The sequence below is a fragment of the Vigna umbellata genome, chromosome 2 (assembly GCF_029865625.1).
Source record: "Vigna umbellata cultivar VRB3 chromosome 2, Vumbellata_1.0, whole genome shotgun sequence".
NCBI classification, from domain to species: domain Eukaryota; kingdom Viridiplantae; phylum Streptophyta; class Magnoliopsida; order Fabales; family Fabaceae; genus Vigna; species Vigna umbellata.
This window is the reverse complement of record NC_142166.1, coordinates 46,910,543-46,931,210: the sequence shown is the minus strand read 5'-3', so window position 1 is coordinate 46,931,210 and position 20,668 is coordinate 46,910,543. Positions and strand designations below refer to the sequence as shown.

Sequence of the window (20,668 nt, the reverse complement as noted above, 5' to 3'; positions counted from 1 at the left end):
TAAGAAAATAATTAATTCAATATTGGTCACCAAGACAACATAAGAATTCAGAAGGGGAGGCTTTACCGTAGTGGCAGTTGATAACTTGATACAGCAGTGGCATCCCTTACAATTAAATTCCATATACATTTATGAGTTTTGATTTGGATATGTTGAAGAAATGAAGGTAGCTGTCTGGACTAAAGAAGCTCTTGAAGTGGAAGAGGAATGGTAGGCCTCCAACTTGTGCCATCTGGACTGTCCATAAGAGTAATACCAAGAATAGCCAAATCCTTCCTAATTGCATCTGATTTAGCATAGTCCTTTTCTATTCTAGCAGCAGCCCGTTCTTCTATTTTCTCCAACACTTTCTCTTCTGTCAAGTTTGCACGCTTTAAAGCTTTTTCCTTAAGCTGCTGCAAAACCTGCAGCATGTAAAAATAGTTATTGAACATTTGGCAGAATAATATGAATTATGTTACGCAAACAGATACCAGAGAAACAAAATCTCAAACCTATTCATATGTCATACCATTAGACTTACCTCTGGGTTTATGCAAGCTCACTGTAGGTATCTATATAAAACCCAACAAATGTTTCATAAAAATATACAGAATCATTACGGAGAATTTGTAGCAGTCCATTGTTATAGGAGTTTCAGACTGGGTGGATGTATTATTGATTGTCGGATTAATCTCAATATTGAATCCGATGGCCAATAATTGCAGGGGTTACCACAAAAGAATGTCCATAAAAATCTCCATTTAAACACTATGCCAGAATTGAATGGGAGTTAAAGATTTAGAAAAAAATAAATGATCAATTGATCAGAAATAATATACCCCGTAAAAAAGATTGTTAGAAGAGTTCAAAAATAACAATTACACCCCAGAAAGTTAACCGGTAAAGGAATAAAAAACTTCTACTCAATGGAATTTCTGTTAATTACACATAAACTAGTGATTTTTTCTCCCAAAAAATTTGATGGGTGGGTATGATAAAATACCTCACGTGCCAAAAAAAACAATAGAAAACAGTGACAGAAAGCAAAATGTATTCGTACCTCATAGTAACTTGCAGGCATTAGTCCTAAAACAGTAAGGACATCCCCGATGCTCTTCTCTAAAGCTGTAAGTGACTCTATTCGAAATTGTTGTTTTTTCCCCTGCATGATTATGAACTTGGAATGTTATAAACGGTATTTAATTCATATAATTTATTTGCACATGTGCCAAGCAGTAAAAAATACCATCCCCAAGATATTTCGAAGATGCATTTCTAGCACAGAAACTATGAAACAACACAATTAAAGACCACATCTATAGAGATGGAAAACCATGAAGAGATATGCACAAAACCCTTTTACTGATCCTTCGCAAATATTAGGTTATTGGCATCATGTAACACTTAGAAAGTAAACAACTTGAAATATAGGTTTGCTTGAAGCAAGATTGATTGTTAGATACAAGTATGACCAAAACCAGAGGTTGATCGACTGACATTAACCTAAAAAACCAAAATTGCACACCAACAATACGATGAAATAATGCTATAGTTGTTCATTTCCAAACCTTGAGTTCATTTAAAACCAATATTAAACCAAAATTACATAATAACTTCAGCTATAAACGAGAAAATCCCATACCTTACGGGTATGCAACAAATCATTTATTGATTTTAAGGGATCAGACATTCCAGCCAATACAACTGGCGTGTGAAGATCATCCGACATTGAGGTCAGAAAAACATCATGGAACTTATCAATAATATTCAATGTATCTGGTGGGATGGAATCTTTTCTGGTTGTCTGATCATGCTGATTCAAGAAGCTTTTGCATTCGTGTAATGTCTGCAAACACACAAAACAATCAAGATAGTCCACATAACATACATGCTGACACATTAAAGAAGCAAGCCTATTTAAGAACACCCAGGGGAAAATGCATAGTAATACCTCATATATATAAAAGATACGGTCTGAAGCACTTTCAAGTTGTATATTTGAGTAGTTAACAGGAGATCGATAATGAGCACTCATCAAAAAATATCTCAAAGCCAGTGGATGGTAAATGTCTATAACCTGATTAAACAATATTTATGGCATCAAAATACAACCCTTTGAATGGTAACCATCAACAAATAAAAATTGTAGGTCCTTCATCATAGACTAAATAGTTCTTGTCTAATAAAAAAGACAATATACTTAAGTAGGATAAATTTAAACCATCAGGGATGAGTCACCTGACGTATTGTGAAAAAATTTCCCAAAGATTTTGACATCTTCACAGAATCAATTGTAACAAAACCATTGTGCATCCATACGCTTATATCACTTTTCTTGCAAGCAGCACAACTCTGAGCAATTTCATTCTCATGGTGAGGAAACACAAGATCAATTCCTCCACCGTGGATGTCAAAAGAGTAACCAAGATAAGCTGCACTCATGGCACTGCATTCAATATGCCACCCAGGTCTTCCAGGACCCCAGGGACTTTCCCAAAATGGCTCCCCAGGCTTTGAAGACTGCAACATAGCATTGGAAATTCACAATAAGTTCCAAACTAAATTAAGATTTCAAGAATTTAATAATCATTGATTTGTAATATGTAAGATATCAACATATTTAACAGATAATGTTATCAATATTTGTCAATTGTCACTGATATATCATACCTTCCACAGAGCAAAATCAGCAGGGTTTTTCTTCCTTAAGTCAACTGCAACCCTTTCACCAGCTCGGTTATCTTCTAGATCTCGACTGGATAATTTCCCATATTCTGGAAATTTTTCTACATTAAAGTATACATCCCCATCAACAATGTAGGCATACCCGTTATTAAGAATCTGTCAACAAGCATGTTAACGGATCAATAACGAAGCAAATCAACATTGTATTTATTAACCAGAAAACAAAATAGAGTTTTCTAATAAGCTATGAAGAGAAGCATTCCATCTACCAATAACGTATCTAAGGTTGTGTAGAAATGGAATATGAATAAACAGTCTAAAATTTGTATATCTTCTATTGTGCATTTTAATGCCACAGTAAATGGAGAGTATCAGTACCTTCTCAATCATATCAATGATTTGGGGCATGTGCCCCGAGACCTTTGGTTCCACAGAGGGAGGCAGACAATTAAGAGTTATCATGTCTCGACAGAATTCTTCACAATAGTGCCGGCTCAAACTGATTGGATCTTGTCCTAACTCTTTCGCTCTAGCAATTATCTACATATTGAAAAGTGCAGACTAAGATCCTGTAATAGCAATTAAAAAACAGTGGGTACTTTGCATTTTTAACAAATGGATATAATCAGACTCAAAACTTGTCTACAAATTCTTAAGGTCTAAACTCTAAACGATTAAGAACTACTGTTTTTAGGGTAACAACTAACAAGTGAATGGCCACGAGTCGCGTAAAAGGTTTTTTTTGGATAAACTTCTGTATAAGTGTTTTTATGACAAGAAAATGAAAAAAGTAAAATAAATGGAGATTCTCTCATGAGTTAAAATCATTTCGTACTTAACTTTTGTACAAGCTATCCCATTTAACTTCTCCAACAGCTAAGATACATAAGTTGATTTTAACTTTTGAGAGAAACCCAATTCATTATACCCTCTTATTTACTTTTCCTATAAGTAATTATGAAAAGAAGTTGACCAAACAAGACCTAGTTCAAACCCACGACAAATTCCCGACCCACCTCATTACCATCCTCTACTAAGAGCAAATTCAGGCTTAGTTGCAAAAATATCATCTCGAAGATTTTCGTCACTTCTTTATCTGCTAGTTATTAATATTTTGAACAAGCGAAAAGCTAAACACCTTAACCTAATGAAAACAAAGGCACAGACCCTAAAGCTATTAAAACAGGAGCCAAGCAATAAGCTGAAAGACGCGTCACTAATTAACGAATAAAATTGCCTTAAGGATGCCAACTTGTGTATTATGAAGATATTAGACATATGAGACAACAAAGAACCATAAAAATTGTTTTTTTTTTTAATGAGAAAATGGCAAGGAGGCACAGAAAACAGGAAATAGACACTCACTCACTGACCTTGTCATCAACGTCAGTAAAATTGCGAACATAACAGACTTCAAATCCCAGATGCTTAAAGTATCTGCCTAATTGTCAAGCAGAGAAAACCAATTAGTGCCAAATCGAAAAGGAGGATACGATTGAATTAAGCGTGTACGAAGAGAAGAGAGAAACCTGTAAAGAAGGTCGAAATTGACATACACGCGTGCATGTCCAATATGGCTGAGATCGTAGGCGGTGACGCCACACACGTACATTCCCACTTTGGATTCCACTTTGGGTTTGAAGAGTTGTTTTGTTTTACTCATGGTGTTGTGCAGCCATACCTCCGGCGCAGTTTTCTTCAGGGTGAAACCCTCGGCGTCGGATTTGCCGCAATCCTTCTCAGCCGTCAACGGCGGAGACGAGCAGGCGCAGAAGGACCGCGGGTTCTTCCTCCTGAAGATGGCTGCGTGGGGTGTTGATGGAGGGGAGCGAGGAAAAAGCGTAGAGAATAAGGGTCTGTAGCACTTAAGAAGAGAGACAGTACCCATTTTTGCAGCTTCTCTTTGGGTCTCTCTCTGATATGAGTTATCAACAATCAGCTTGTAGTTACCGAGTTCACTCGGACGAACAGCTTTAAGGTTATCGTTTATTGCTTTATACGTATAGCCAACAGGGTATGTACTTAGAAGGAAAAGTTTAAGGCTTTATTCTTTTTTGGTGTATAGGGGGAGATGATTTGGGGGATGATTAGAATGGATTTGAGTGGTTTTGAGAATAATTTTGTAGTTGTTTTTTTGAGTGGATTTGTGGGTAATTGAGAGTGAATTTCGAAGTAAAGTTTGTGGGAATTAAGGTAGGATTTGATTGATGTGATAAATTTTAAAAATTAGTTTAATGGGTAGAAATTAAAGATTACCAAAATGCCCTTAGTTATAAAAGTAATATAAAATATTATTTATTAATGTTATATTTAATTGTAAAATTGTTTATAAAGAGACAAAATTATAAATAATTTATAAAATTAATGTTTAAAAATTAAAAAAGTTATAATGTTATAAAATAAATTAATTTTAAAATGTAGTATTTGCTTGTAATATAATTTGCTACGAAGTGATATCAATTTATTTGCTACACCAACCACATCATCATCTATATCTTCACTCTCCAAATATGATAAATCTATATATTCTTCCATAAGATTTACTTAAACATATATACATAGTATAATTAAAATCATGCATTGATATATTGAATAAACATAATTCATATATACATTAATATATTCAACTAATCAAAAGAATTAAACAAACATTATAAACCTAGCATAATCACAACATAATATATAATCATACAATATTGATCAGTTTGAAATAAATTGATGAATTTATTCATCGGAGAGGAGAACTGGTAACGACGAAACTGTTAAAAAAAAATAGACGATGCCAGTAATATAAAGCAGAAATAAAAAAGAAGTATGGAGAAAGGTGAACTAAATTGCATGATTTTTTAATATTGTTTCCGTTTATAAATTCAAATTATGGAAAGTAGGAGTTGTCAATTTTGAATGCCTAAAATGAGGAGGGTGAAGAAGAATAATTTGATTTGGTATATAGTAATAAAAATAAAAGAAGAAAAGAGAGAGAGACAGGGAAAGGAAAATTTATCGCATTAACGACAGTCTTGACGGTCTTCATGTCTTGAAGGGAGAAAGAAGCAGTAGCAATTTTGCGGGGCCAGAGCTCAACGCCCGCGCCTCCGATGATCGAGGATCTGGGGTCACGAACCCAGAAACACCTGAGGATAAAGTCGAGGTCGAGGACAAAGAGGAAAGAAAACGAAGGGAGGGTAAGAGGTATTTGAAGGAGAAGGTCGTCTTCAACAACTTCACCAGCTAACCAAGCCCCCAGTTTTGCTTCCTAAAACCTGCAACAAAATGAAAATGTTAGGGGTGATGATATACAACGAACTCCTTCCACTGCCATGTCCGGATCACTTCTCCGCCTCCTCCATGCAGTGCTTCATGGACCTTTGGATGTGCATCAACCTTCTGACCACACCACTCAACACCAACCATGTTATATATCAAATCACCCATCGGACGAAGCATGGAAGAACGATCAAGCTTGGTGGAGCACAATAACGCAGCCCGTAACCGAATCCGCCTCTTCACCACACTTAACCAGAAAACGCGTAACAGATTACAGCATCCAGTAACCGAATACACCACCCACCATTCATATACATTTGCAGCGTAATCGATTACGCAGTCCCATAACCGAATACACTGATTCAAAAAAAAATTCTGATAACTGTAACCGGATACAGCGTCTGCAACCACAGCGTCTGCAACCACATCTGGAATCGATTAACCCATCTCAGAATCGTATGTTATTTTTCCCTTTTCTCTCTGCTGGTATTATCAAATGTATTAAGGAAAAAAGTGAAATTTTATTCACAATCAGCATAAATCGTCGCATATATGCGAGTGACCATATACAAACGTATCCCGCAAATCCACTGTAATCCATCCTTACAAATCGACAGAAGCGAACACAGGTATATGTACAAATCCGTCTTCGATAATCATCAGCAACAGTAAAATCCATAGAAACGAACGAACACACGCTACGTTTTAAAAACTTACAGCACTCACAAAACTTTTTTCTTTCTTTCTTCTTTATTGGAGGTTTCTTCTTATTTTAACCTTGATTTAGTATAAAAATTGTATTTAAAGTATTGCTTAAAAATTAAATAATTTCTATACTTTGTAAATTTAGAAATAATTAAAAACAATATTATTCTAATTTTTATGTTTTCTATTCCTTTCTTCTCTTAAGGGAGAGATGCTTGGTAGTTTTTCGAAAATCTGAAAATAAAAAAAAAGAAGTGTATTTTACACGTTGGTTTAGTTTTTTTTTTTAAATATTATTTTTAGGAAATAAGTTTATTTTTTTAAGTTTTTCACAATAACATTCTTATATAAGAGATGATAAACTAACTTTTCTTTTTTGAAAAAAGAGTTCGAATTTTATTGGAAAAATACCATAATACTTTTATTAAATTTAGATAGTAACAAATTAAAGATTGTTTTATCAAAATAACATATCCCTTTTCTAGTTCTAAAATTTTTCTAAGTATTTTTTACTGACCAAATAAATTTAACTTGTTTACAAGAACTATAATTATGAGGATTGATTTTCGACTATGAACAAAAGAAAAACCCTACCAATAGTCACCTTAATTTTTGTTCTCTTTATTTCATTCTTAATAATAAAAAAAATCGGTGAACGGAAAGAACTAATGTCTGACATCTAATAGTTCCCACTTAGTAATATTTCAATCATAATTACCTACTTATATATATATATATATATATATATATATATATATATATATATATATATATATATATATATATATGGGTTTGCTAACGCGTGTACGTCTGTTTTTCAGTTGGTACATTTTAGCAATGTTGTCATGGATTCTAAGTTTTAAGGTTAAGGGTATTTTAATAATTTTCATTCTCAAAACTAAAAAAAAAAAAAGAAACCCCCAAATCCTTACTAACCTCTCTCATTCCTCTCAACCCTTTCTTTTTCCTCTTTCTCACTCCAATCTTTTCTCTGTCATCCCTACTGTAGCCCCAATTGAAAAAATCAGAAACACTTGCCATTAAACAATCTTACCTTTTTATCTTATAATTTTTGTCTTATCTAATTTTATCCAATTTTCACAAGCATAAAGGAATGGGTAATTGACCTGGAAAAAAAAATCAGAAATACTCGCTGTTAAACAATTTCTTACAAAAATGATTTTATAATGAGTTTTTATTTTATAATTTTTGTCTTATCTAATTTTATCTAATTTTCACAAGCATAATGACATCAAAGGAATTGGTAATTGACCTGGAAAAAAATCAGAAACACTCGTTGTTAAACAATTTCTTACAAAAAATGACTTTATAATGAGTTTTCATTTTATAATTTTTGTCGTATATAATTTTATCTAATTTTCAGAAGCATAATGACATCCGAAAGAATTGGTAATTGGCCTGAAGGGTTTTTTTAGAGATGATGATTCAACCTATGCAGATAAAATTAGAGAGGTTAGTGAAGATGGTGAAATTGAAGAGATCTTGAATGAACCTTTGCCTGAAGGTGAATATGTCAATGACTTAACTCTTTACAAAGGTAAATTTTTTAAAGGCAAGTGTTTCTGATTTTTTCAATTGGGTAGATGACAGAGAAAAGGTTGGAATGAGAGAGATGAAAGAGAAAGGATTGAGAGGAATGAGAGAGGTGAGTAAGGGTTTGGGTTTTTTTTTTTTTTTTTAAGTTTTGAGAATGAAAATTATTAAAATACCCTTGACCTTAAAACTTAGAATCCATGATATATAAGTGTATTTTTGTCTACTAAAATGTACCAACTGAAAAACAGGCGTACGCGCGTTAGCAAACCCCATATATATATATATATATATATATATATATATATATGAAACAAAATAAATAGCTATTTATTTTCATTTTATTACCTTAAATAATATGTCATATCAGAAATTGAATGAAGTGTGGAGATAAAATATCAACTATTTTAAATTTGTGTGAGCATATTAGGATCAATCTATTTTATTAGAAATTTCAATTTAATAATTAAATTGATAAAATTTACTCACGATTTGGTAAAGGTAATGTTTTATATATTTTGACAACATTTATTCAATCTTATCTAGCATTTTAAATTATTTTATCACCATTTTAATCATTTTTAAAATATTTTATCACGAAGTTAATTTTTACAAGATTTTTTATCATTATGCTAGTCCTGCACAAGATTAATATAATTATCATCAATCACAATTAAATACATTGAGAAATGATTGATGGACTTTTGGTATCAAACAGTTAGCTCTATTATAGTTCATCCTCGACAAACGTCTGGGTGAATTAAAAAAAAAAATTGTTATATAAATTATAAACGGTATAAGACTCTTTTGGTATAAGAATAATTGTTAAAATAATTTAATTTCTCTATATGTCCTAAATCAACTCTTGCGTTTCAATTATTAAGCCTATTTTAAAATCTAGAATCTTAAATCCTATCAATCTTAATATGAACCCAATTGTTCATAGTCTCCTCATAACTATCAAAACCCAATATTTTAAAATCAAATTGCAAAAGGAATAACAAAAATAGAAGGCAAAAACATGCATTAAAGAAGAAAATTAACTAGAGCAACACAGCAAAACAGATTATAAATCATTTTTTTCAAGAAAAACGACCAAAAGTGGAAATTAAGGGCTTCTACAAGTAAACCAAAAGAGCTAAATATTACTAATATCAACATTGACAAGAAAATGGGAAGAGCAACGCAGAACCCTACTCCTGAGCGTTCAAGTCAAACGTATAAACCACTATTAGAAATTTCAAATTTTAGCTAATCCACAGCATAAATAATCGAAAGATTTCTCAGTACCAATTTCTCATGAGAAAATTCTCCAATAATCAGAAGTCATATTTCTTCAGCTCGTGCTTGAGGCAACCAACTTGCTCACCAGTTTTCCATTACTCATATATACCTAGTTGCTTCTTGCGGCACCAGGTAACAAGCTTGCTAACGATGGAACTCCTTGATTTCTCATTTCTTCTTGTGCACGCCTCATTTCTTCTGGATCTGTTTCCACAGAAATACAATGAGGCCATCAGCATAATTTATGCAAAAAGTAGCACAATATCCTGCTTTTTAGGTTCATATAACTAACAAGAAAAAACTACCATTCGGCACATTGACTGTGAAACAAGTAAAGCAATTCACAACATCAAAAAGTAAAGTTGAACAAGATTTTCGAGATTTCCCCCACTTCATCTAGGTTTTGACCAAAATGGAGTTAATGATTAGTTAACAAGTTTTTTCCCGAGAAACTCATCAAGTTTGATAATCATGCAAGAACAAATTAGTAGAAGCCCAAAAAGAGAGAAGCATAACTCATAGCTGAAACCTTTTAATATGTACACAATGATCACATAAAATAGCATGGCGGTGGAAGGTTGCAAAGTATTCAGTTATGACTCAGTAATACAAGAAAATTAGGGGAGAAAAATTTTCTTCAAGAACGAAGACAGGGAGATAGATAAAAAGATAGAAGGAACTTCAGATATTTCAACTTGATTTTTATATTTTGACGTTGCCAAGCAACAATGATATCGGGTATGTGATAGGATTAGTCCCAAACTTCTCCAGAAGGAAATAAAACATTTCACCCATACAAAGCAAGTACATCCATATATGCAAAAAAGAGACTCAAAAATTGAAAAAAGTTAGCAGATAAGTTATTAAAAACATACCCATGTTCTCCATCAATTTGGGCATGAGGAAGACAACAATTAGCATAAATCCAACCATCAGACCCATTGGACTTTTCACAACGGACATAATAGAGAATGGCTCCCTAACCTGTAGCAAGACAAGATAACAACATGCAGACATTTAGGTCATAAATTGAAGGAATGGGAAGGGGAACAGGCAAACACAAACAGGGAATTTGCAGTCAAAACCAACCTCGTAATATTGTTCATCCCTTAATGGCTCTAAGACAAACTCACTAAGTCCCCTCCTATTCTCTGTCAGTGCCGCCTGAATTTTGCCATGGTGTCTAGCACTTACATCAACTCGTACCTTTTTTAATAAACATAAAAATTTGAGAAATGAGCATACATTGAAAAAAATATATATATTTGGGGAAAAGAATTGAGATGTAATTTTCAGGTAGAGTATTCACCGGAGAAAAGAAATAACCTATTGCAGCTACTTCAATTAGATGTGTCCCTGCAGGAACATTGTGGCTTAAAGCATACACATTAAGGAATTAGATCATCTCTTAACATGATTTGCCAGCATTAACTACAATAACTTCATAAAATCAAGAACAAGAAGATAAGGAGAGATAGAATTTAATAGGGTTTAATATCCCAAAAACATCCATCATGCAAATTAAGCAGAAGTGGAAATTAAGTTGTAAATCAAAAGGATACAATGAGAAATATCCATCTGGCCTCAGAAAAGTAACTCTTTGACCACCATTGAGTATGACTTTGACGTTAGAAATTTTTCCTGGAAGAATATATTCTTTTGTTCCCACACCTGTCATAAATATTTAGAAATATCACTATCCAACAGAACTTGTAGGCTATAGCAAACCTATATACGGTCAGAAGATAGATATGCAACAAATAGAATGAATGCATCAAGGATATAAACTATCAAATTTTCCCATTTCAATTATCAATCGCCTGGTAACTAAACCATCAGCTTCCCTAAATCCTGGCTAAATCTGGCTTATCTAAACGCCACGGGACATACTTTTCCAATGACAACACACAGTAAACAGTTCAGAATTCCATCTTCCTATTTCAATTGTCCGGATGTAGTTCATCGAAGTAACTGATGAGAGCAACCAACAACTTTTAAACCCATCCATAGTCTTCATTAAGGTTTGGTGTTTTATAGTCTTGGCACATGAAATTTCACATCCTAACACGACAATATTGTTGTCAAGTAAAAAGAGGTGTATTTATCTGTGAACGCACAAGTTCTATTAAAAAAAATTAAAAATCAGTACGTGCAAGCAAAAAAGTGTTGGAGAAGACGGAAGAATAAAATAACCAGGCAATAATTTTAAACCAGGTAAATTTTGAGCAATGTAATGCAGGTAAATTCATGTGAACAGGATGAACTGAGTGATCAACCAAGTACCACTACAGTCCCAACCACTATTCAAAATTAATCTCTATGACACAGCACAACCTATAGGATCCTATCGTGTGTTAACTTGTTAACTTAGCCTTAGTCATCACATCAAGCACAAGCTTCATTCACAGATCGAAGTTCAACACTTTTTTATTCATAAAAAATTTAAAGAACTGCCCCAGTAAACAATATTCGAGATTTAAAATATAATAATTAATAAAAAAAAAAAACGAAGTAAAAGTAAGAACGTACTGGGGATCTTCACTCGACCATAAATAGTGTAACCTTCGGTGGACCTGGAGAAATAGATTCGTTAAAATAAGGGTTAATAGAAAGCAGAAAGCAAAGTGAAATTAGGGTTTAGGGAATAGGGAATTGATACCCCGTGGCAGGAGATTGGGCGAATGAGAGGGGTAGAACTGAGAAGCATAATTGAATTAATAGAAAAAGAATGAATGATCTGGTGGAGGCCATGGCAGAATTTGAGAGCTGATCTAAACCTTCGTTTTCTCAGAAACACCAAAACACACTGTTTTTCTTTTTCCTATTTCAACTGTTAAACGCTGAAGTTCAACACACCAAAGCACTCTCACGATCTATCACTTGAGATCAGGGAAGAGAAGAAAAATAACAATAAATATTTTCTTAATTAAATTTGGTTTAATACGTATTTTGGTCCTTCTTTTCGGGTCTGTTCAAATTGGTCCTACTTTTTTTCAAAAGTTCACTAAGATCCCACTTTTCGCAAAAACGATGCACGTTAGTCCTTTTTTAGGTTTAATACGTATTTTGGTCCCTCTTTTCGTAGGGTCTGTTCAAATTGGTCCTACTTTTTTTCAAAAGTTTCCTATTTTGATCCCTCTTAGTGAACTTTTCGTATTTTGGTGAGCTGTACATTTTTCGTTGAGGTGAACTTTTGAGGGATCAAAATGTACAGCTCACCAAAATACGAAAAGTTCATTAAGAGGGATCAAAATAGGGATCAAAATACGGAACTTTTGAAAAAAAGTAGGACCAATTTGAACAAACCCTACGAAAAGAGGGACCAAAATACGTATTAAACCTAAAAAAGGACTAACGTGCATCGTTTTTGCGAAAAGTGGGATCTTAGTGAACTTTTGAAAAAAAGTAGGACCAATTTGAACAGACCCTACGAAAAGAAGGACCAAAATACGTATTAAACCATTAAATTTTTATTGTTAGCGTTTCTATATTTTAAAATTTCTCGATTTTAAAAATGTAACAAATGGAGCACTAAAAAATAGAATTCTTAACAAAGAAATATTCTTAATTTTAATTTATAATAAATATAAATTTATAAAGTTAATTACTTTAATTTTAACTGATAAAAAATGTTCCATTAATACCTTTTTAATTCAAATTTTAATTGAATATTTTAGTACGGTCAAATTAAAGAAGATAAATTAATTAATTAAGAAAACACGATTTTTTCCACTAGTTAATTGTTTTATACTTTTATCTTATCACAAAAATAAATTACATTATTAAAATTTATTGAAAAATTGGGATCTATGGTGTAAAAAATGTAAATTTAACATTTACTCACTATTTTAAGAGTTTAATAAATTTATATTCTCAGTTCAATTTTGTTTTCATTATCAATTAATCAAAAAATACTTTTGAAACCAATTCTAATTTTACAATATCCCTAAAAAGGATAAATCAGTTTTGGTATAAGTCTTCAAATATATGTTGTTATTGAAAGATAATATACAAAGATCACTATCCTTATCGGTATTTATGTTTTTATCTCAATGTTTCTTTCAAAAAGTATATAGTCATGTTTTCTTTATTCATTAAAGTAAGCCATCAATAATAAAACACTTCTTAACATTTTTATTTTTTTCGTATTCAAAGACAACAATATAATTTAAAGTTCTGATTTTAGACCAAACCACCTAAATATCTTATAGTTGGATCGACTTTAATGAGTTACTATTGTTTAGATATCATGTATTAAAGAAATAAATTTTAAATTTTTTAATATTTTTTAGGCAATTAAATATTTATGATTATTTGTAATATAATAATTTAATTGGATTTTTGCTTCTTCTTTTTTTATTTACATTTTATGTTACCTCATATCTAAGAACGTAGTTAAAGCAGAACATTTACATGCAAGAATGTCGTTAAGATAGAACATTTAGTTTCGGTGATTATTTCAATGAGTTGTTTACATATATCAATTTCTAATTTACAAGGAGGTTCCCTTTGGTTTAAAGTTTATCATGTATTATTTTATTATGGATTTGATTTGACTTTTCGTGATTGTTTATTTTTTATTTATTTATTTTTATATAATATTTTTTTATATAATAATAAATAATAATTGTGATTTATAGTGTTAGTATAATTAAGATATCAAATAATATAGTAATACCTTTGACTGCTGAAACAAACATTTAGTTTATTTTTATTGTTCAGCAATTGACTTCATATTTAAACACTTACAAAATATTTTTTCCATTAATTTTTCTCTTACAATACGTAATTTTCTTAAGCAATATAATTTATACAAACAACATGCTAGTGTAAGTAATGTGACATCATATATTCAAATCCCAAAAATTCTTCAAATTATGTTTTTAACTTGAAGTAATTTATGCATTTGAACTTTATATATAATTTTAACAGGATTTATAATTTTACCCCAGCCACGATTAAATCCATGTAGAATGAGTTCTTAAAACAAATATCACTTTTATTTAGTTTTGTCATGACAATATACTATACTTTAAGAATAAAATTCAACTAGAAACTCATTCCTCTAATTCCTTCACTCAATGATCAGTCCAAATTTTTTAACATTGTTTTTTCAGAAGCAACTTAATGAGATTTCAAAAACTAATTCAAGAGTGTGACATATTTCATTAAAAGACCTAAAAAATATTTATTCTTTAAAGTGATTTAAAACAGGTTATGTTTACATTCATAGATGCACCAAAAACGGCAGGGATGTATTGCATGATAAATGAGTTACAACATAACATATCTAAAAGAAAAAAAAAATAAAAGAATCTTAAATTACACGGAGAAAAAAATTGCATACAGAAATGTAAAAAAAGACTTCATTACATTCATTCGATCCGTGGCTAATAGGTCAACCTATAATGTAAACATGAACTTCACCCTAGAATCATATACACAAAAAAATTACAGCACCCATTCAGCGCATTGATTTATGATATACATTGTCTTGTGGTACAGCACCCTATCAGAACAATGGACGGATGATGGACCGAACAAAGAATCAACTATGGAAAAAGTTAACAAAGAAAACAATATGCTACAATCCCAACTTCTTCGTCAACCTGTCTGAAAGATTAGCTATTACAAAGCCTGCAAATACCTGCAGTTCAATTGCAAACCAATTCCAGCATATTAATACGTGAACAAATCGCTGATAACGATTTGTCTCCATCACTCAATAGTTAGTATGTTGGACGACAAAAATTCCTATTACATGTTTACTGTTATACGTGTTCAGTATAACTAATTTTGGAAGAAATTTAATGCTCTTTCAGTAACATTTTGGTCACAACAAAATAAGTCAATCCATCCATACGATAAACAAAATTACAATGTGGTGATCAAAAGCCATTCATCAAATCCGAGGACAACCGTCATTTTCATTCCTACTTGGTCCCTAACCTTGGCATGTGTCATCGTATTAGTCCTTAAAATAAAATAAAAAAAAGTGCAAAATAAGTCTTTGGTCTATTTTTTGTCTGTCAAATTAGTTCCTAACAGAGGTCTTATGTTTCGGGGCTTATATTGTTGAACAAAAGCACAAACGGAGGACAAAATTGACTGAAAACAAAAACAAAAGGTTAAGGACATGTATTTTGTTTGTTTTTTCAGTGCAGGGACCGATATGACAATGCGAGCCAAGATTGGAGACGAAAGTGGGGTACATTTGATGAGATCCATTTCCTGAAGTTACTTGACAAGCAACATAACTCATACGCATGATTGAAATTAAAAATATGCTATCCGCAATAATTTGTAGACGAGACCAAACAGCCAATCCCCCCCCACAAACATGCCCTCAACAACTCATGAATATGGACATGCCCAAACAAATAACCAGGGAAGAAAATATAAACTATCTGAACAGATATTAAACTGCAAGGGTCATCATAACACCAAGAGGAAAAAGGACCTTTTTTTTAACAAATATACTTATTGTTATCATTTGGGTAAATAGAAACAAAAATCCTACCGAGGTACCAGCTAAAAAAGATCAAGTAGTTGATAAAAATACCTGAGCTGAGCCAAGAATGTATACTGCTGAATAATGTCGACCATGAATTACCATGTCAGCCACCATTGCCAGAGGAATGGTGAGTGACATACCCAAAGTGGCCACAAGGGGAGTAGTCCATACCACGCAAAGTGCCCTGGGTGGATAGGTAAAGATTGAGTTATTACAAGGATTTGAATCAATAAACTTAAAGTAGGCTTCTCATGTACCAGAAGTAATCTGAAAGTACGCTTCCAATAAATCCATTTGCAAGAACCACTTCGTCCAGTTTAGCAGAGTGGGGAATGCTGAATTTTGGTTCAATTCCTAAGGCCATCAAAGGCCAGACTGAGGGAAGTATAGAAAAGAATTAGCAATCTTTTAGTGTAGCAATTCATAGTTTTTCATGCTCGACATATAAATGAGATCATAAAGTAGTAAGCTATTGGTGAGTAACTGCAGAAACATTAATAAGAAAAAAACTTACCAAGCCACCACAGTGCTACTAGGGTAAACAATCCAATATACCCAAACAGCTTTTGCACATCAACCCTTTCTCCTTCGCCAGAAAATTTCTTAAGAAGAACTGCAGTAGTAATGATTCAAGAAATGGTCATGATCTATCTAAATTATCTTATTAAAACAGAACAGCCAGGACATTGCTCAACCTGTAAATAGACCATATGACATAGCTGAGAGAATTCCAAAAAGATCGCCAACCAAAGAATGCTTTCCATTGCTGAGAAAAACATAAACTGTCAATGTCCCAAATAAAGCATTACAAAGAACAAGATGTAATAATATATTTATTTATAAGACTCGGTCTCAGATTAAGAACAGTCCTGATGACAGCATCCCAGGATAGTGGAAATGTCACGAAAAACAAGAACTTGGCTCCCTAAAGTTATGCCATATGATTTAAATAATTATCTTTACTTTTGTATTAGAATCCTTTTAGTTCCATCCTTATGAATGACATATATACATTAACGAACATACACAGAAAGAGATAGATTTCTAAGAAATACAAAACAGGACAAAGAAAGATCAGTTGAAATTATATTTTTTACCTCAATGATTTTCCTGTCATTTTGACATGAATTATTTACGGGGACTTTTTTAGCTACTCTGTAACTTTCAGGTAATTATATCAGAGTTGAAGTTGAGTCATAATATTTTGTATTGTACTATGACGTTTTCTGTTTGAGATTCAGCTAAAACTAACCACTATTCAGCAATAACTAGAAAATTTGCTAAATGCGATTTAGCCATAAAAAGGATAAAAAAGCTTACGCATCACTTAATTGAGATTCATCCGCAGCCCAAGTTTTCCCCATTGTTGTCATGACAACCCCAGCCATGCTGACTAAGACAGCAACTACTTTTGCTACATTTAAAGAGTCTTGACCCATAAATGCACCAATGAAAAGTGTGAAAAGTCCTGAAGTTGATGATAATACTGTTGTACTTGCAACACTTGTTCGTGCAAGGGCAGCATTTGATAGGTACTGAAAGCAACAGAAGATAATTAATAAAGCACCATTGCTACTTCCCTAAAGCTGTTATGGAAACAGCAGAATAAGCAAAAAAGTTCAGCATTTACAACTGAAAAACATCCCCGTGGAGAAAAAAGAATAAAAGTATAAAATGAAGAAAAGGCATGTTGAAAAAGTTCCATAGAATCAATTACAGGCTGTCAGCAAAAAATACAAAAGTTGAAAGTATGAGAAGCATGGAAACATCTTATTCTACTAATATGAACAATACGGCAATCAACTAACTACAGGACAGGTGAACTTAGACTTAGGTTCTATATGAATTATCTATCCAGTGTGACGAAGGGTCAGGTGTTCTGAAGTTTTCCCTAGAGTATAGGATATATGCATGTATTGATCTACAATATGGTGTAGAAAATCTGTTCACGCAACATCAACTTATCAGCAAGAGAGAGCACTGGTCCAAAGAGATTATAACAGTGTTGGGTTTGTGTTTTGCATTTTCTAAGTCATTGTGGAAGGAGACATCTATCAACGACTTTAACTGATATGATTTTAATATAATGTCACATCTTGTCAACTCAGTATCATAGCCTCCTCGTAGGACAGATAATCAAGCATTTTTTGTCCTTCTTAACCACAAAACAGAACAGTGATATCACTCTGCAGTTACCTCTGTTATAAACCAGATAGGTGCAATGTAAAACCCATAAGCAGCAATTTCCTTCGCAGTAAGTTCTTTCTCCACCTTTAGCACATTAGTATTATCATTATATTTAGCTACCAATGGCTTTACTTCTGAAAGTGTCGCAAGGTCTAAATCACTATCTTTCCGAATCACACTCCCCAGTTCTAGTTCAAAATTTTTCTGCACTCCATTGCTTTTGAGAGGAGAGCTAATGCTGACAGAAAACTCATCCACGCACTCTGCATTTTTACCACTTTTAGAGGAGCGGGATTTAAGTAAGTTACAGAACCAGTCCTTAATGAATGCTATTGGGAGGTAAACTACCATAAGAGAAGCTCCAAGATATGTCACTGCAAACGGCTGCTTATAATCTGTAAAAATATCCTGTAGAGAAAGATTTTGCAGAAAATTATTCACATGTATAAACTTGGAGGCTGAAATTGTTGCATGACAATGTAACATTAAATAGAAGTCTTGTTGCAAGAATATTAATAGTATTAATACGAATATAAATCATCAATTAACAGTGTCCACCTGTGGGCACATGTAACATACAGCAACATAAGATATAACTGGAAATGCATATCGAACGCTCCTCCAAAGAACCAAGAACAAATTGTATGATACGTGGCTTTTCAACACTCACTCAAAACTATGATGACCAAATGTTTCCGGGTTTGCTATACTATAGTAATTGTTCTACTTCACCAAAAGGACATAGGGTCTGTTTGGATCAACTTAACTTCTTCATAAGATATTTTTTTACAATTATTTTCATATCAGCTTCTCTAATAGATGATTTTTAATTCATGTATAAGTTATTTCCAATTTCTGAAAAAATAATATTTCTTCTTTACTTCTTCTTTCTGTCCTAAGAGCATTTATAAAATTACCCAAACATACCCAACTATCGGATTAAATGATTGAATTATAAAGTTTGAAATGCTTCATAGCATGAAATAATAAAAAGGCTGATCCTTACAAAGAGCTGTAATGTAACTCAAGTGGTACCAAGTGTATTAGAAGAGTTGAAATGGGATCGGAAACCGAAGAATTCGAAGTTAGTTTGTATGCAGCTCAAGTGCAGACAAAAGATACAAGCCTGCACTTTAGCCGCACTTCCTTTCCCCAAATTAGATGTCCAGATCTTGTATCTCATTATTATATCACAAAGAAATGCAACCCCAGGATTGCGGAGGTTTGGAATATCAAGTCAAACGAAGTCAAACATCAATTTGCACTCAGTTTTGATTGGGTGATCGGTATAACCAGAACCAGGAATAAATATTTAACCTCATTCAACAAATACCAAAGAATCATAACCTAAGAATCAAGGACAGTAACTAGGAATCCCATAAAAAAAAGGAAGAACAAAAATTGGTTAAGTTCGTACCTGGGTAACTTCAGCGGAGGTAACCCAAATAACAACGACAGTGGCTATTAGGAACAAGCCAGCGTTGTATCTCCAACCCATCGCAAAAACAAACTATGCCCCGATGGACGAAGAAACTGCCAGATCCGTACTCTTCCACACCAATTTCCCTACCAGATCTTAATCTTTGCCTTGCTTTAGAATAGAGCAAAACGCAACAGAACTGGGTGAGGTATGGTGGGTGCAGGATTCTTGTAACCACCGAAAAGCCAAGTCTATGAGGAAAACGTTAAAATTAAGTTCCTTTTAATTTGTTAATCCCTTAATTAATTCTTCCTCACCTGTCACAGTACGTATCATTATTAACAGAACCACCTCTTTCCCAATTACAGAAATTAGTATATTTAAATTTAGAAAAATTAGTATATTTAAATTTACAAAAATAGGACAACAACTTAGTGCTCTGAAAAGAAAATATTAATCCACAAATTACAAATTTAAAAATGTGGGAAGACATTATGGTATTATTATTATTGTAGTTTTAATATATTTTTTTATAAAGGTGTTAATTTCTATTACAAATTATTAAAAGTGGTTTTAAATCTTCATATGTATTGGTTATCATTTTAACTGTTAAAATTAAGTCTGTCGTGTTTTGTCTAATAATTGTGTAATAATATGAAAACGCGACGTGATATTAATTTAAAATTAATGTAAAACGTTAACATAAATAAAGTATGAAATCGCATTGTGTACTATATTCTAATATTTCCTTTTATAAAAGGATATAGATTAGCTTGTTTATTATGAGCTGAAATGTAACCAAAGAGGTCCAGTTTTAAATGATTAAATACTATAAAAATTAAATATGGATTATTAAAACTATAAATATAATTAAATTGTAATAGTCATTAAAAAATAGTTTAGCCCTGTCACTTACGTTGCAGTTGGCATCCATTAACCCATAAAGATGAAAATGATATCTTATTTGATTGATTATGAACATTATCTTACAGGATAATAATAAAATAATATTCAGTTAGTTTTGATTGATGAAAGATAATATTTGCATAAAGAAAAATGATTTTATAAAC

At 32.4% G+C, this 20,668-nt stretch overlaps 3 protein-coding genes across 6 annotated transcripts; all 3 read right to left on the bottom strand.

The window, feature by feature from the left end:
- On the bottom strand, positions 1-4,653 carry LOC124844310 (Cysteinyl-tRNA synthetase, class Ia family protein). 4 transcript variants are annotated; one of them, XM_088107142.1, is made up of 9 exons: positions 4,197-4,653; positions 4,041-4,104; positions 3,046-3,207; positions 2,653-2,823; positions 2,221-2,502; positions 1,934-2,059; positions 1,625-1,828; positions 1,043-1,144; positions 1-404 (listed from the first exon to the last, which is right to left on the bottom strand). In XM_088107142.1, exons 1-9 carry the CDS (start codon positions 4,553-4,555, stop codon positions 180-182), a joined length of 1,695 nt encoding a protein of 564 aa, XP_087963268.1. In that variant the 5' UTR covers positions 4,556-4,653; the 3' UTR covers positions 1-179. The 4 variants fall into 4 exon arrangements, with proteins under 4 accessions (XP_087963268.1, XP_087963269.1, XP_087963270.1 ...); XM_088107143.1 differs by having other exon boundaries at positions 4,041-4,108; positions 4,197-4,367; XM_088107144.1 differs by having other exon boundaries at positions 3,046-3,236; positions 4,041-4,108; positions 4,197-4,256.
- A 4,604-nt stretch (positions 4,654-9,257) lies between these two features.
- On the bottom strand, positions 9,258-12,364 carry LOC148204132 (ER membrane protein complex subunit 7 homolog). Its single transcript, XM_088107141.1, has 7 exons — positions 12,137-12,364; positions 12,007-12,050; positions 11,040-11,148; positions 10,787-10,850; positions 10,567-10,683; positions 10,353-10,461; positions 9,258-9,681 (listed from the first exon to the last, which is right to left on the bottom strand). Exons 1-7 carry the CDS (start codon positions 12,226-12,228, stop codon positions 9,587-9,589), a joined length of 630 nt encoding a protein of 209 aa, XP_087963267.1. The 5' UTR covers positions 12,229-12,364; the 3' UTR covers positions 9,258-9,586.
- A 2,435-nt stretch (positions 12,365-14,799) lies between these two features.
- LOC124832698 (EamA-like transporter family) lies at positions 14,800-19,861 on the bottom strand. The gene is made up of 8 exons (XM_088107140.1): positions 19,596-19,861; positions 18,188-18,586; positions 17,312-17,526; positions 16,687-16,757; positions 16,506-16,604; positions 16,249-16,366; positions 16,040-16,175; positions 14,800-15,124 (listed from the first exon to the last, which is right to left on the bottom strand). The coding sequence occupies exons 1-8, from the start codon at positions 19,674-19,676 to the stop codon at positions 15,062-15,064; spliced, it is 1,182 nt and encodes a 393-aa protein (XP_087963266.1). The 5' UTR covers positions 19,677-19,861; the 3' UTR covers positions 14,800-15,061.
- Between the last annotated feature and the right edge of the window lie 807 nt (positions 19,862-20,668).